At 46.9% G+C, this 17,513-nt stretch overlaps 2 protein-coding genes across 4 annotated transcripts in view; one reads left to right on the top strand and one right to left on the bottom strand.

Moving 5' to 3' along the window:
- Positions 1 to 17,513, top strand: part of LOC144672031 (NACHT, LRR and PYD domains-containing protein 3-like) — a 705,001-nt gene that overhangs the window by 475,988 nt on the left and 211,500 nt on the right. The window lies entirely within an intron of this gene.
- LOC144671985 (uncharacterized) overlaps positions 3,983 to 17,513 on the bottom strand; it is a 53,448-nt gene continuing 39,917 nt past the window's right edge. Inside the window, exons 6-8 of the mRNA XM_078533922.1 lie at positions 6,560 to 6,727; positions 4,434 to 4,549; positions 3,983 to 4,335 (exon numbers count right to left, since the gene is read on the bottom strand). Of these exons, the coding sequence (XP_078390048.1) occupies positions 4,462 to 4,549; positions 6,560 to 6,727 (256 nt within the window). The 3' untranslated portion in view covers positions 3,983 to 4,335; positions 4,434 to 4,461. The remainder of the gene's footprint in view (positions 4,336 to 4,433; positions 4,550 to 6,559; positions 6,728 to 17,513) is intronic.

Below are 17,513 nucleotides of genomic sequence, written 5' to 3' on the forward strand. Positions count from 1 at the left end.
TACAACAGAATATTTCAATAAAAAATAAGCAACTCTGAAATCAAAATAAAAATTTACTAAACTAAAGGAGGGGAAAGTTCAAATCTCTCTTTGGAGATGTTGGTTTATCTTTTCAGGTCTAGAGAAGGTTCAGGGCCCTGAACTGTTAACCCGAACTTCTCCACAGATGTTTCAGGATCAGCCTGTCCAGCATTTTCAGATTTATTTCATTTTATTCTCTTTGTATTTCACCCCCATCTCATTGGCTTTTATTTCCTGTGAAGCTATCAGCTTAGTTTTTATTGATATTTGTGTTCGGTTTTTTTTCAGTCATGTAAACCTGAGAAATCAGACAGAAATGGTGCTTAATGTCTTGTCAAGGATAACATGGTTAATTTACAATAATCCAATGAGTGAAGCAATATCGTTATTATTCCTTGATTCTACTCATTTCTCACTATAAAATGTGGAACAATACAACATAATGAACAGACAGAAACTATTTGCTTACATTGCACATTGTGGCTGTTTTTGCAACACTGACAGTAAATGTGAATCTGAGCCGCTCTGTTACAGTTCTCAGTTCCGGCCAGTAGATGTTCCCACACTCTGGAACAATGAAGTTTACAGATTAGAGAAGAACACATCACAATAATTGTTCACATTGTATGGGACTGGGGAAATTTGGGAATAATAGGGAAGAAGACTCGCTCTAGGTCCATTAAACAGGAGACACAACACACAATAATTGTTCAGATCTGACAAAGAGAAAGCGCGGGTGTAGCACATGTTTCTTACTGATCTCTATTGAGAAGGAGCTGGGCCGCAAGTGCCATTTTCTTGTGGTCTCAGCTCTTTTAAGAGAGATGTGGTGATGCTGAGAAGAGCCTCCAAGCTCTGAATTTAATAAGTTACATATTTTTATTTGCATCTTTTTGAGCATTGCTTTCTTTGTCTTTGCCGATTTCGGCATGGCCTTGACCCACCATGGGGGTTGGGGGGAGGTGGTTGGTCTGGCAACAACTCATCCAAGACTCATGCCTGCAGCCGCAGAAAGGCCGGCGGTCTCCCTGAACTACAGAATCTCCAATTATTGCACCTCCTCACCCCCGGACAGCTGAACAATCCGTGGCACCATGGGTTTGGCTCTGGCTGCACTCCCCAGTTGACCCGTCATTCTCACCAGTATTCAGGGCTGAATAAATGTTGTAGAGCGAGATGACCTGAGGGGTTTAGTGCACTACTGGCCTTACCCTCCTTGACAGCCTGGCACTCACCCATTTCCTATGAGGAAAGACTGGATATGCTGGGGTTGTTTTCTTTGGAACAGAGGAGACTAAGGGACCATTTATTTGAGGTGTTTACAATTGTGAGGGTAGAGCTGGAGTGGATCGGGAGGAACTATTCTGTATAGTTGCAGATAGGGTCACACAGGAACATTAATTACACAATTAATAGGCAGGTAAGTAGCACAATGAATGAGAGGCTGCGAACTCAGTCTATCACCATCAAAATGTATTCACTAGATCACTGATTATAAAATTATAGTTTAGATCAGTGTCTGAGATTACTGCAGATTGGGGAGATTTATTTATTATGAACCATTCAGGAATCTAATTCATCCATTCCGTAGTCTGTCTATCTAATACTGTTGATTGGAGAAGAGGTTTGTCTTGGGATTTTGCCCATAACAGGGTATATAGTAAACCGGCCGGGCTTTTTGGTCTCGGCCCGATTCTCTTTTCCAGTGTTTGTTGCTTTCCCCGATGAGGTGTTAATCCCTGGCGCTCTCTGTCTGTTCCAGTGGATAGAACACATCCCAGACGCTCTAATACAAGAAGATATGGGGAGCTCCCCGGTGTTTGCATGAACATTTATCCCCCAAATTGCTCCTCTGGTGAGAAACTGGCCTTAGAAATCAGCGGCCTCACAGAAAACTTTCAATTTCCATTTCAAGGATCTGAAACACCAGTTTTACACCCGAGTGACAAGTTCCACCCACTTCCCAGCTGTGGCTGTTGCTGGTGGAGTCACTATAAATGTCGACTCAAATTACCCTGAGATGGAGCTGTTGGGGCATCTCCTTGAATGATCGATGTGACTGTTTGATACAACTAAGCGGAATACTCGCACACTTCAGAGGCGGCGAACATGACAGTCAATCACATTGGAGAGTCTGGAGTCAGAGACAGAACAGGCCAGAAAAGGACAGCACGTTTCCTTTACAAACACTCGGGCAGATTAATGATCAATGACAACAGTTTCTATTTAAAATCCAGCTTCTGTTAAACTGCATTAAAATTCTCAAACTGTCACCTGAACTCATGTTCTCTGGGTTATCAGCAAAACCCCTGGATTGTTCGTCCAGAAACATAACCCAATACACAATCCTCCCCTGATAGTTGAAATCGACTCCATTAAATGGGCTGTTTATCTCATTGCAATTTGTGGGTTATGAGTGTTAATTGGGTGTCAGTGACAACATCATAAAAGCGTGTAAAAGCCTTTACAAAGTGTGTTTTTTTTGGTCCCTGTTACCTGTTATTTCCACTGTATCAGTATTAATCTCTCATTACTGTATGGTGATTATGTTGACATTTCTGAGTTGATTCCTACATTAAACCATAGAGTCTTATCTCTCTGTCCCTTGATCTGTCAGTCTGTGGCCCCAGGAGATATCTAATACCAGATCATCTTCTTCTGTGAGCCTGTTGTTCAAATCTGGTCATTACTGATTACAAATTATTGGTTCCCATTCCTTGATTTTTTGAAACCTGATGAACACAGTAAAACTTTACCATTTATTGTACCAGAGTGAGGGGAGAATAAACAAACTGTATATGATGGGGGATGTAAAATAAATCAGGAAATAATGTCATGTACAACAGGTCCATCAGTATCTGGAAAATAATATCAATCCATCAAAGTTACATCTTAATGAACCTGACCCAGAACATCAAACTATCTTCCCTCTGTTTAAATACTGGCGATCCTGCTCTGTGTTTAGACCACAACCCATGCATTCGGCCCGCAGAGGTTCAGGCTGTGGGTCCCTACATGGATCCTGTCCATTTACTGCAGTATAGTTTCCACTGGGTCACTTAACTTCCACAACTTGTTACTCTTTGAGCGGGTGGGTGAATTTACCAGGTCAACTTCCTTATTTGACACACTCCAGTCCTCTGTGTCATTCCAGCTGTTTAGAAACTCACCCTTCAGAGTGTAAATTACAGCAATATCAATAGGGCAGTGACTAAATTTGTCGCGGAAAACGGAGTGAACACTCAGACCCAGGAGGGTTGTCTCGGGAGTCTTTATTAAATCATGATATCATACAATGGAGCTAGCCGGCACTCTGAGGAAGCATCACAGTACACACATATTTATAGTAAAAGTTGTACATATCAAAGAGCTTGAAGGTGATAAGACTGTCTAACCTTCAATAATTAATTACATTGAGAATCATTGTCTTTGGCATGCAACACACAATTAGTATATTCTAATTTATGACTATACAGGATATTGGGGGAAGCCCATCTGGTAATAAAAAAGTGAGACAGAGAATAGATAACCATGCCTGACCTTATCTTTAGTGCTAGGGGGTGTACACTCTAGAGAACAGATGACCATTGCTTGATCCTGTCTCTTTGTGTTGGGGGCAGACATCCTAGCCTTGTCTCAAGGATTCTAGGAAGCTTGTTTATGATACTCCTTTTCTCCTTTCCTGCTCAATTAGCTGGCATTTGCAGGTGTGCCTGCTAGAACAAAAGAGGGAACTGTGCTGTAGTATTCCACGATGATCTTAACTGGTTAACCCTTAGTTGCCCTGTAGATCTATTTTATTCTTCCACAAAATTCAACTCATTGTTTCAACAACTGACGATTTCTTTCTTAGGGACGACAGAAAAGCATTGAGACTTTCAATCCAATCCCTCGGTTACAGAATCCGCTGGAACCTCCCCAATAGGATACTCTCTCTGGGACACCACATGCAGTGGGTGTTTGTCTCTATTGGACAGTGGGATCTATCCCAGCTGAACAGACCCTGTACCCACTCTGAACCCACACAGGTTCACTTCCCAGCAGGGTCACTGGGCAGTGATACTGAGCGGGAGCCCTAGGGGCTTTACCCCGCAAACCCAGGAATACTGAGTGTAATTGTCAATGTCCCACTGCAGCCCAGACTGATCCCCACCCTGGGCCCTCCCTGTCTGTACATTTCCCCAGTGCCCCATTGGGGAACATTCAGCCCCGGATATCCTGCAGAAGCAGCGCCTGTGGGGCCGGGCGGCTGAGTCTCGTGACCCTGTGGCTGGGCCTCTGACGTCACAATGGGAGATGACGCTCACTCAGCTCGAGCTGGAAACTGGGAAAGGGCCAATAGGATTTAAACCTGGAGCGCGGCCGGTTAAAGGGGAGGGAGAGAAACTCGGTTAAAAATGTTCCTATAATGAGAACAGGAATGTTTATCAATACAAAGGTTCACATTGTCACACTCAGTCCAGATCTGGTTCCCTGCAGCGACTTCAGCTGATTTTCTCCATTTGGACTGAACCGATTGTCCCGCAGCCTGAAACAGATTAAAGATTAAACAGGAATAAACAGATTGAACAACAGTGTCAATAACAGGGAGACTGGAGTTAATGGGCCAAATCTCCTGCTCACTGGGTCATCAGAGACCAGACATATGGCTGAAGATGGGCAGCGGGTCCCTGGGAAGTCCTGACCCGCGGGCCGACGTGGGAATTGCCCCAGAGGTTTAAATTTCCACTGGGCAATACCCCTGCTGCCCGGGACCCTGTGTGAATGTCTCTGACTCTGGATCAGAATCGGAGACTTGGGACAAATCCACAGGATTTGACTGTAAAACCCGGTCTAATACCCGGGTAACTCCACAACCGAGTCCCCCAATCACCCACCCTCACTCCCTAGTGACCATCATACTGCACCCACACTACCCGATTAAACCCTCCAACCACCCCCACCTCCCATTGACCATCATACTACACCCACACTACCCGATTAAACCCTCCAACCACCCCCACCTCCCATTGACCATCATACTACACCCACACTACCCGATTAACCCCTCCAACCACTCCCAAACCCCCACTGACCATCATACTGCACCCACACTACCCGATTAAACCCTCCAACCACCCCCACCTCCCATTGACCATCATACTACACCCACACTACCCGATTAACCCCTCCAACCACTCCCAACCCCCCACTGACCATCATACTACACCCACACTACCCGATTAACCCTTAAAACCACCCCCACCCCCCCACTGACCATCATACTACACCCACACTACCCGATTAACCCCTCCAACCATCCCCACCCCCCACTGACCATCATACTACACCCACACTACCCGATTAACCCCTCCAACCACCCCAACCCCCCCACTGACCATCATACTACACCCACACTACCCGATTAACCCCTCCAACCACCCCCACCCCCCACTGACCATCATACTACACCCACACTACCCGATTAACCCCTCCAACCACCCCCACCCCCCCACTGACCATCATACTACACCCACACTACCCGATTAACCCCTCCAACCACCCCCACCCCCCACTGACCATCATACTACACCCACACTACACGATTAACCCCTCCAACTACCCCCACCTCCCCCACTGACCATCATACTACACCCACACTACCCTATTAACCCCTCCAACAACCCCCACCCCCCACTGACCATCATACTACACCCATACTACCCGATTCACCCCTCCAACAAACCCCCACTGACCATCATACTACACCCACACTACCCGATTAACCCCTCCAACCACCCCCACCCCCCACTGACCATCATACTACACCCACACTACCCGATTAACCCCTCCAACCACCCCCACCCCCCACTGACCATCATACTACACCCACACTACCCGATTAACCCCTCCAACCACCCCCACCCGCCACTGACCATCATACTACACCCACACTACCCGATTAACCCCTCCAACCACCCCCGCCCCCCCACTGACCATCATACTACACCCACACTACCCGATTAACCCCTCCAACCACCCCCACACCCCCACTGACCATCATACTACACCCACACTACCCGATTAAACCCTCCAACCACCCCCACCCCCCACTGACCATCATACTACACCCACACTACCCGATTAACCCCTCCAACCACCCCCACCTACCCAACTACCTCCTGACCCTCCCAACTCTGCCCTTGACCAAATCTGACTAAACGCCCGGCTTTACAGCCCGACCCAACAACGCCGCTGACCCAGCCCCATTAGCCGTCAACCTGACCGCATTAACCCCCCCAAGCCCGCCAACCCAACCACTCTCCCCTGACCCGACTAGACTCTGCTCGGATGGAGCTCCCCGGGGCGGGGTGGGGGTTGGTGGGGGTCACTGCTGAAGGTCCCGGGAGGAAAATGAAGCAGTTTCAGTTTGGGAGAATCTTGTCGAGCAGCGGCAATCCGCTTTTCATTGCTGCTGTTTGATAGATTCAGGACCATTTATATTTTAAATCCCATTTATATTTTAATTATTACACTGAAAATTAACACAAACACTCACTGGATCAGACTCAGAGTCCTGCAGGTCAGGATGAGGCGGCGGAGAGCGGGGACAGATTGGTCTGTGAAGGAGTTTGCTCCCAGGTTCAGATCCGTCAGTGACCGGTTTGTACTGAGAGCGGAGGCGAGATCCTCGGCACAAGAATCAGTGAGACGGTTACCCCATAGACTAAGGAACAGGGGGAGAAAAATAACAGGAATCAGGGTAAATCCACAGTGTTTTAACGAATACTATTAATAATAATATACAGTAAGAGACATTCCAAATGCACAACATCCATTTATGAAGGAAAAAGAAAACATTATTAATGCTGCAAATTAAATATAAATATAATATACTGGAAATACTCAGCAGATCCGGCTATTTGTGGAGAGAAACAGAGTTAAACATAGAAACTAGGAGCAGAAGTAGGCCATTCGGCCCTTCGAGCCTGCTCCGCCTTTTATTATGATCATGGCTGATCATCCAACTCAATCGCCTGCTCCCGCTTTCTCCCCATATCCTTTGATCCCTTTCGCCCCAAGAGCTATATCAAACTCCTTCTTCAACACAGGCAATGTTTTGGCCTCTTCCACTTTCTGTGTTCGTGAATTCCACAGGCTCACCACTCCCTGGGTGAAGAAATTTCTCCTCATCTCAGTCCGAAATAGTCTATCCCGTATCCTCAGACTGTGACCCCTGGTTCTGGATCCCCCACCATCGGGAACATCCTTCCTGCATCTACCCTGTCTCGTCCTGTTAGAATTTTATAGCTTTCTATGAGATCCCCCCTCATTCTTCTGAACTCCAGTCAATGTAATCCTAACCGACTCAATCTCTCCTTACATGTCAGTCCCGCCATCCCAGGAATCAGTCTGGTAAACCTTCGCTGCACTCCCTCTATAGCAAGAACATCCTTCCTCAGATAAGGAGTCCAAAACTGCACACAATATCCCAGGTGTGGCCTCACCAAGGTCCTGTATAATTGCAGCAAGACATCCCTGTTCCTGTACTCGAATCCTCTCGCTATGAAGGACAACATACCATTTGGCTTATTTGTCGCCTGCTGCACCTGCATGTTTACCTTCAGCGACTGGTGTACGAGGACACCCAGGTCTCATTGCACATTCCCCCTCTCTCAATTTATAGCCATTCCGATAATAATCTGCCTTCTTGTTTTTGCTGCCAAAGTGGATAACCTCACATTTATCCACATTATCCACATGTCAGCCTCTCTGTGGAAGGCCGTGGCCAGTGAGAGTTGACTCCTGTGCTGCCCAGACTGAGTGTCCACATGCAGGATGCATCTCTGTGGGGACATGATGGACAGCCAGGCTGACATCACCATAGACTAATGTGTATCTTTGATGGGTGAGTAACCATACAAATTTATCTGCTTGTAGAAGAGAGCACATGATGTCAGGGAAGCAGCCACTAAGAGTGCTGGTGTCCTGATCTTGCCATCCTTACACCAATGGAAGATGAAGTGCTGCAGCTGGGAGGCCTGAAGGCAGGGTGGATGGTTGGTGGAGCTGAGAGATCGAGTGGCCTAATGAACGGGCACAGGAGAGCCTCTGGGGTCCACAAAACATAATGCTTCTCTATCCATCACTGGTCACAGATTGTAGTCTGAAGAACGTGTTGGAATAAGAACAGAATAACTAGGAGCAGGAGTAGGCCATTCAGCCCCGAAGCCTTCTCCGTCATTTGATAAGATGATGGCTGATCTGATTCTGGCTGATCTGATTGTGGCCTGAACTCCGCTTTCCTGTTGGTCTGCGTAACCCTCGATTCTCTCGTCAATCAAATATCCACCTTAACTCAGCCTTGAATATATTCAATGACCCAGCATCCACTCGCCTCTTGGGAAGAGAATTCCACAGACTAACTAAATTTCTTCTCATCTCAGTCTTAAATGGGAGACCGCTATTCTTTAAAACAGTGTTCCTAAGTTCTCCTTATGTGTGTACAGGAGTGGATGTCTCTCTCAGTGTGTGTGTGTACAGGAGTGGATGTCTCTCTCAGTGTGTGTGTGTAAAGGATTGAATGTCTCTCTCAGCGTGTGTGTGTGTACAGGAGTCGATGTCTCTCTCAGTGTGTGTGTGTACAGGAGTGGATGTCTCTCTCAGTGTGTGTGTGTGTACAGGAGTGGATGTCTCTCTCAGTGTGTATGAGTACAGGAGTGGATGTCACTCTCAGCGTGTGTGTGTGTACAGGAGTGGATGTCTCTCTCAGTGTGTGTGTGTACAGGATTCGATGTCTCTCTCAGTGTGTGTGTACAGGATTGAATGTCTCTCTCAGTGTGTGTGTACAGGATTGATTGTCTCTCTCAGTGTGTGTGTGTGTACAGGATTGAATGTCTCTCTCAGTGTGTGTGTACAGGATTGAATGTCTCTCTCAGTGTCTGTGTGTACAGGATTGAATGTCTCTCTCAGTGTGTATGTGTACAGGTTTGAATGTCTCTCTCAGTGTGTGTGTGTACAGGATTGAATGTTTCTCTCAGTGTGTGTGTGTACAGGAGTGGATGTCTCTCTCAGTGTGTGTGTGTACAGGATTGAATGTATCCCTCAGTGTGTGTGTGTACAGAATTGAATGTCTCTTAGTGTGTGTGTGTGTGTGTACAGGATTGAATGTCTCTCTCAGTGTGTGTGTGTGTGTGTACAGGAGTGGATGTCTCTCTTAGTGTGTGTGTGTGTACAGGCGTGGATGTCTCTCTCAGTGTGTGTGTACAGGATTGAATGACTCTCTCAGTGTGTGTGTGTGTGTGTACAGGAGTGAATGTCTCTCTTAGTGTGTGTGTGTGTACAGGAGTGGATTTCTCTCTCAGTGTGTGTGTGTACAGGATTGAATGTCTCTCTGTGTGTGTGCAAAGGATTGAATGTCTCTCTTAGTGTGTGTGTGTACAGGAGTGGATGTCTCTCTCAGTGTGTGTGTGTGTACAGGAGTGGATGTCTCTCTCAGTGTGTGTGTGTACAGGAGTGGATGTCTCTCTCAGTGTGTGTGTGTGTACAGGAGTGGATTTCTCTCTCAGTGTGTGTGTACAGGAGTAGATGTCTCTCTCAGTGTGTGTGTGTGTACAGGAGTGGATTTCTGTGTGTGTGTGTGTGTACAGGATTGAATGTCCCTCTCAGTGTGTGTGTGTGTACAGGAGTGGATGTCTCTCTCTCTCAGTGTGTGTGTGTACAGGATTGAATGTCTCTCTCAGTGTGTGTGTGTACAGGAGTGGATGTCTGTCTCAGTGTGTGTGTGTGTACAGGAGTGGATGTCTCTGTGTGTGTGTGTGTGTGTGTGTGTGTGTGTGTGTACAGGAGTGGATTTCTGTGTGCGTGTGTGTGTGTACAGGAGTGGATGTCTCTCTCAGTGTGTATGTGTGTACAGGATTGAATGTCTCTCTCAGTGTGTGTGTGTACAGGATTGAATGTCTCTCTCAGTGTGTGTGTGTACAGGATTGAATGTCTCTCTCAGTGTGTGTGTGTACAGGATTGAATGTCACTCTCAGTGTGTGTGCGTGTACAGGATTGAATGTCTCTCTCAGTGTGTGTGTGTGTACAGGATTGAATGTCTCTCTCAGTGTGTGTGTGTGTACAGGAGTGGATGTCTCTCTCAGTGTGTGTGCGTGTACAGGAGTGGATGTCTCTCTCAGTGTGTGTGTGTACAGGAGTGGATGTCTCTCTCAGTGTGTGTGTGTGTGTACAGGAGTGGATGTCTCTCTCAGTGTGTGTGTGTGTACAGGATTGAATGTCTCTCTCAGTGTGTGTGTGTACAGGAGTGGATGTCTCTCTCAGTGTGTGTGTGTACAGGAGTGGATGTCTCTCAGTGTGTGTGTGTGTACAGGAGTGGATGTCTCTCTCAGTGTGTGTGTTTACAGGATTGAATGTCTCTCTCAGTGTGTGTGTGTGTACAGGATTGAATGTCTCTCTCAGTGTGTATGTGTGTACAGGATTGAATGTCTCTCTCAGTGTGTGTGTGTGTACAGGATTGAATGTCTCTCTCAGTGTGTGTGTGTGTACAGGAGTGGATGTCTCTCTCAGTGTGTGTGTGTGTACAGGAGCGGATTTCTCTCTCAGTGTGTGTGTGTGTACAGGAGTGGATGTCTCTCTCAGTGTGTGTGTACAGGATTGAATGTCTCTCTCAGTGTGTGTACAGGATTGAATGTCTCTCTCAGTGTGTGTGTGTGTGTGTGTTTGTACAGGAGTGGATGTGTCTCTCAGTGTGTGTGTGTGTACAGGAGCGGATTTCTCTCTCAGTGTGTGTGTGTGTACAGGAGTGGATGTCTCTCTCAGTGTGTATGTGTGTACAGGATTGAATGTCTCTCTCAGTGTGTGTGTGTACAGGATTGAATGTCTCTCTCAGTGTGTGTGTGTACAGGATTGAATGTCTCTCTCAGTGTGTGTGTGTACAGGATTGAATGTCTCACTCAGTGTGTGTGCGTGTACAGGATTGAATGTCTCTCTCAGTGTGTGTGTGTGTACAGGAGTGGATGTCTCTCTCAGTGTGTGTGTGTGTACAGGAGTGGATGTCTCTCTCAGTGTGTGTGTGTGTACAGGAGTGGATGTCTCTCTCAGTGTGTGTGTGTACAGGAGTGGATGTCTCTCTCAGTGTATGTGTGTGTGTACAGGAGTGGATGTCTCTCTCAGTGTGTGTGTGTGTACAGGATTGAATGTCTCTCTCAGTGTGTGTATGTACAGGAGTGGATGTCTCTCTCAGTGTGTGTGTGTACAGGAGTGGATGTCTCTCAGTGTGTGTGTGTGTACAGGAGTGGATGTCTCTCTCAGTGTGTGTGTTTACAGGATTGAATGTCTCTCTCAGTGTGTGTGTGTGTACAGGATTGAATGTCTCTCTCAGTGTGTGTGTGTGTACAGGATTGAATGTCTCTCTCAGTGAGTGTGTGTGTACAGGATTGAATGTCTCTCTCAGTGTGTGTGTATGTACAGGAGTGGATGTCTCTCTCAGTGTGTGTGTGTGTACAGGAGCGGATTTCTCTCTCAGTGTGTGTGTGTGTACAGGAGTGGATGTCTCTCTCAGTGTGTGTGTACAGGATTGAATGTCTCTCTCAGTGTGTGTACAGGATTGAATGTCTCTCTCAGTGTGTGTGTGTGTGTGTGTTTGTACAGGAGTGGATGTCTCTCTCAGTGTGTGTGTGTGTACAGGATTGAATGTCTCTCTCAGTGTGTGTGTACAGGATTGAATGTCTCTCTCAGTGTCTGTGTGTACAGGATTGAATGTCTCTCTCAGTGTGTATGTGTACAGGTTTGATTGTCTCTCTCAGTGTGTGTGTGTACAGGATTGAATGTCTCTCTCAGTGTGTGTGTGTACAGGATTGAATGTATCCCTCAGTGTGTGTGTGTACAGAATTGAATGTCTCTTAGTGTGTGTGTGTGTGTGTTTGTACAGGATTGAATGTCTCTCTCAGTGTGTGTGTGTGTGTGTACAGGAGTGGATGTCTCTCTTAGTGTGTGTGTGTGTACAGGAGTGGATGTCTCTCTCAGTGTGTGTGTACAGGATTGAATGTCTCTCTCAGTGTGTGTGTGTGTACAGGAGTGAATGTCTCTCTTAGTGTGTGTGTGTGTACAGGAGTGGATTTCTCTCTCAGTGTGTGTGTGTACAGGATTGAATGTCTCTCTGTGTGTGTGCAAAGGATTGAATGTCTCTCTTAGTGTGTGTGTGTACAGGAGTGGATGTCTCTCTCAGTGTGTGTGTGTGTACAGGAGTGGATGTCTCTCTCAGTGTGTGTGTGTACAGGAGTGGATGTCTCTCTCAGTGTGTGTGTGTGTACAGGAGTGGATGTCTCTCTCAGTGTGTGTGTGTGTACAGGAGTAGATGTCTCTCTCAGTTTGTGTGTGTGTACAGGAGTGGATTTCTGTGTGTGTGTGTGTGTGTACAGGATTGAATGTCCCTCTCAGTGTGTGTGTGTGTACAGGAGTGGATGTCTCTCTCAGTGTGTGTGTGTGTACAGGAGTGGATGTCTCTCTCAGTGTGTGTGTGTACAGGAGTGGATGTCTCTCTCAGTGTGTGCGTGTACAGGATTGAATGTCTCTCTCAGTGTGTGTGTGTACAGGAGTGGATGTCTCTCTCAGTGTGTGTGTGTACAGGAGTGGATGTCTCTCTCCGCGTGTATGTGTACAGGAGTGGATGTCTCTCTCAGTGTGTGTGTGTGTGTACAGGAGTGGATGTCTCTCTCAGTGTGTGTGTGTGTACAGGAGTGGATGTCTCTCTCAGTGTGTGCGTGTGTACAGGAGTGGATGTCTCTCTCAGTGTGTGTGTGTGTGTGTACAGGAGTGGATGTCTCTCTCAGTGTGTGTGTGTGTACAGGAGTGGATGTCTCTCTCAGTGTGTGTGTGTGTGTACAGGAGTGGATGTCTCTCTCAGTGTGTGTGTGTGTACAGGAGTGGATGTCTCTCTCAGTGTTTGTGTGTACAGGAGTGGATGTCTCTCTCAGTGTGTGTGTGTACAGGATTGAATGTCTCTCTCAGTGTGTGTGTGTGTACAGGAGTGGATGTCTCTCTCAGTGTGTGTGTGTACAGGAGTGGATGTCTCTGTCAGTGTGTATGTGTACAGGAGTGGATGTCTCTCTCAGTGTGTGTGTGTGTACAGGAGTGGATGTCTCTCTCAGTGTGTGTGTGTGTACAGGAGTGGATGTCTCTCTCAGAGTGTGTGTCTGTACAGGATTGGATGTCTCTCTCAGTGTGTGTGTGTATAGGAGTGGATGTCTCTCTCAGTGTGTGTGTGTACAGGATTGGATGTCTCTCTCAGTGTGTGTGTGTACAGGAGTGGATGTCTCTCTCAGTGTGTGTGTGTGTACAGGAGTGGATGTCTCTCTCAGTGTGTGTGTGTGTACAGGAGTGGATGTCTCTCTCAGTGTGTATGTGTACAGGAGTGGATGTCTCTCTCAGTGTGTGTGTGTGCACAGGAGTGAATGTCTCTATCAGTGTGTGTGTGTACAGGAGTGGATGTCTCTCTCAGTGTGTGTGTGCGTACAGGAGTGGATGTCTCTCTCAGTGTGTGTGTGTACAGGAGTGGATGTCTCTCTCAGTGTGTGTGTGTGTGTACAGGAGTGGATGTCTCTCTCAGTGTGTGTGTGTGTACAGGATTGAATGTCTCTCTCAGTGTGTGTGTGTACAGGAGTGGATGTCTCTCTCAGTGTGTGTGTGTACAGGAGTGGATGTCTCTCAGTGTGTGTGTGTGCACAGGAGTGGATGTCTCTCTCAGTGTGTGTGTTTACAGGATTGAATGTCTCTCTCAGTGTGTGTGTGTGTACAGGATTGAATGTCTCTCTCAGTGTGTGTGTGTGTGTACAGGATTGAATGTCTCTCTCAGTGTGTGTGTGTGTACAGGATTGAATGTCTCTCTCAGTGTGTGTGTGTGTACAGGAGTGGATGTCTCTCTCAGTGTGTGTGTGTGTTCAGGAGCGGATTTCTCTCTCAGTGTGTGTGTGTGTACAGGAGTGGATGTCTCTCTCAGTGTGTGTGTACAGGATTGAATATCTCTCTCAGTGTGTGTACAGGATGGAATGTCTCTCTCAGTGTGTGTGTGTGTGTGTTTGTACAGGAGTGGATGTCTCTCTCAGTGTGTGTGTGTGTACAGGAGCGGATTTCTCTCTCAGTGTGTGTGTGTGTACAGGAGTGGATGTCTCTCTCAGTGTGTATGTGTGTACAGGTTTGAATGTCTCTCTCAGTGTGTGTGTGTACAGGATTGAATGTCTCTCTCAGTGTGTGTGTGTACAGGATTGAATGTCTCTCTCAGTGTGTGTGTGTACAGGATTGAATGTCTCTCTCAGTGTGTGTGCGTGTACAGGATTGAATGTCTCTCTCAGTGTGTGTGTGTGTACAGGAGTGAATGTCTCTCTTAGTGTGTGTGTGTGTACAGGAGTTGATTTCTCTCACAGTGTGTGTGTGTACAGGATTGAATGTCTCTCTGTGTGTGTGCAAAGGATTGAATGTCTCTCTTAGTGTGTGTGTGTACAGGAGTGGATGTCTCTCTCAGTGTGTGTGTGTGTACAGGAGTGGATGTCTCTCTCAGTGTGTGTGTGTACAGGAGTGGATGTCTCTCTCAGTGTGTGTGTGTGTACAGGAGTGGATTTCTCTCTCAGTGTGTGTGTGTGTACAGGAGTAGATGTCTCTCTCAGTGTGTGTGTGTGTACAGGAGTGGATTTCTCTGTGTGTGTGTGTGTACAGGATTGAATGTCCCTCTCAGTGTGTGTGTGTGTACAGGAGTGGATGTCTCTCTCTCTCAGTGTGTGTGTGTACAGGATTGAATGTCTCTCTCAGTGTGTGTGTGTACAGGAGTGGATGTCTGTCTCAGTGTGTGTGTGTGTACAGGAGTGGATGTCTCTGTGTGTGTGTGTGTGTGTGTGTGTGTGTGTGTACAGGAGTGGATTTCTGTGTGTGTGTGTGTGTGTACAGGAGTGGATGTCTCTCTCAGTGTGTATGTGTGTACAGGATTGAATGTCTCTCTCAGTGTGTGTGTGTACAGGATTGAATGTCTCTGTCAGTGTGTGTGTGTACAGGATTGAATGTCTCTCTCAGTGTGTGTGTGTACAGGATTGAATGTCTCTCTCAGTGTGTGTGCGTGTACAGGATTGAATGTCTCTCTCAGTGTGTGTGTGTGTACAGGAGTGGATGTCTCTCTCAGTGTGTGTGTGTGTACAGGAGTGGATGTCTCTCTCAGTGTGTGTGCGTGTACAGGAGTGGATGTCTCTCTCAGTGTGTGTGTGTACAGGAGTGGATGTCTCTCTCAGTGTGTGTGTGTGTGTACAGGAGTGGATGTCTCTCTCAGTGTGTGTGTGTGTACAGGATTGAATGTCTCTCTCAGTGTGTGTGTGTACAGGAGTGGATGTCTCTCTCAGTGTGTGTGTGTACAGGAGTGGATGTCTCTCAGTGTGTGTGTGTGTACAGGAGTGGATGTCTCTCTCAGTGTGTGTGTTTACAGGATTGAATGTCTCTCTCAGTGTGCGTGTGTGTACAGGATTGAATGTCTCTCTCAGTGTGTATGTGTGTACAGGATTGAATGTCTCTCTCAGTGTGTGTGTGTGTGTACAGGATTGAATGTCTCTCTCAGTGTGTGTGTGTGTACAGCAGTGGATGTCTCTCTCAGTGTGTGTGTGTGTACAGGAGCGGATTTCTCTCTCAGTGTGTGTGTGTGTACAGGAGTGGATGTCTCTCTCAGTGTGTGTGTACAGGATTGAATGTCTCTCTCAGTGTGTGTACAGGATTGAATGTCTCTCTCAGTGTGTGCGTGTGTGTGTGTTTGTACAGGAGTGGATGTCTCTCTCAGTGTGTGTGTGTGTACAGGAGCGGATTTCTCTCTCAGTGTGTGTGTGTGTACAGGAGTGGATGTCTCTCTCAGTGTGTATGTGTGTACAGGATTGAATGTCTCTCTCAGTGTGTGTGTGTACAGGATTGAATGTCTCTCTCAGTGTGTGTGTGTACAGGATTGAATGTCTCTCTCAGTGTGTGTGTGTACAGGATTGAATGTCTCTCTCAGTGTGTGTGCGTGTACAGGATTGAATGTCTCTCTCAGTGTGTGTGTGTGTACAGGAGTGGATGTCTCTCTCAGTGTGTGTGTGGGTACAGGAGTGGATGTCTCTCTCAGTGTGTGTGTGTGTACAGGAGTGGATGTCTCTCTCAGTGTGTGTGTGTACAGGAGTGGCTGTCTCTCTCAGTGTGTGTGTGTGTGTACAGGAGTGGATGTCTCTCTCAGTGTGTGTGTGTGTACAGGATTGAATGTCTCTCTCAGTGTGTGTGTGTACAGGAGTGGATGTCTCTCTCAGTGTGTGTGTGTACAGGAGTGGATGTCTCTCAGTGTGTGTGTGTGTACAGGAGTGGATGTCTCTCTCAGTGTGTGTGTTTACAGGATTGAATGTCTCTCTCAGTGTGTGTGTGTGTACAGGATTGAATGTCTCTCTCAGTGTGTGTGTGTGTACAGGATTGAATGTCTCTCTCAGTGTGTGTGTGTGTACAGGAGTGGATGTCTCTCTCAGTGTGTGTGTGTGTACAGGAGCGGATTTCTCTCTCAGTGTGTGTGTGTGTACAGGAGTGGATGTCTCTCTCAGTGTGTGTGTACAGGATTGAATGTCTCTCTCAGTGTGTGTACAGGATTGAATGTCTCTCTCAGTGTGTGTGTGTGTGTGTGTTTGTACAGGAGTGGATGTCACTCTCAGTGTGTGTGTGTGTACAGGAGCGGATTTCTCTCTCAGTGTGTGTGTGTGTACAGGAGTGGATGTCTCTCTCAGTGTGTGTGTGTGTACAGGATTGAATGTCTCTCTCAGTGTGTGTGTACAGGATTGAATGTCTCTCTCAGTGTCTGTGTGTACAGGATTGAATGTCTCTCTCAGTGTGTATGTGTACAGGTTTGAATGTCTCTCTCAGTGTGTGTGTGTACAGGATTGAATGTTTCTCTCAGTGTGTGTGTGTACAGGAGTGGATGTCTCTCTCAGTGTGTGTGTGTACAGGATTGAATGTATCCCTCAGTGTGTGTGTGTACAGAATTGAATGTCTCTTAGTGTGTGTGTGTATGTGTGTGTACAGGATTGAATGTCTCTCTCAGTGTGTGTGTGTGTGTGTGTACAGGAGTGGATGTCTCTCTTAGTGTGTGTGTGTGTACAGGAGTGGATGTCTCTCTCAGTGTGTGTGTACAGGATTGAATGTCTCTCATTGTGTGTGTGTGTACAGGAGTGAATGTCTCTCTTAGTGTGTGTGTGTGTACAGGAGTGGATTTCTCTCTCAGTGTGTGTGTGTACAGGATTGAATGTCTCTCTGTGTGTGTGCAAAGGATTGAATGTCTCTCTTAGTGTGTGTGTGTACAGGAGTGGATGTCTCTCTCAGTGTGTGTGTGTGTACAGGAGTGGATGTCTCTCTCAGTGTGTGTGTGTACAGGAGTGGATGTCTCTCTCAGTGTGTGTGTGTGTACAGGAGTGGATGTCTCTCTCAGTGTGTGTGTGTGTACAGGAGTAGATGTCTCTCTCAGTGTGTGTATG

The sequence above is a fragment of the Cetorhinus maximus genome, chromosome 35, assembly GCF_964194155.1.
Source record: "Cetorhinus maximus chromosome 35, sCetMax3.hap1.1, whole genome shotgun sequence".
Taxonomy (NCBI): Eukaryota; Metazoa; Chordata; class Chondrichthyes; order Lamniformes; family Cetorhinidae; genus Cetorhinus; species Cetorhinus maximus.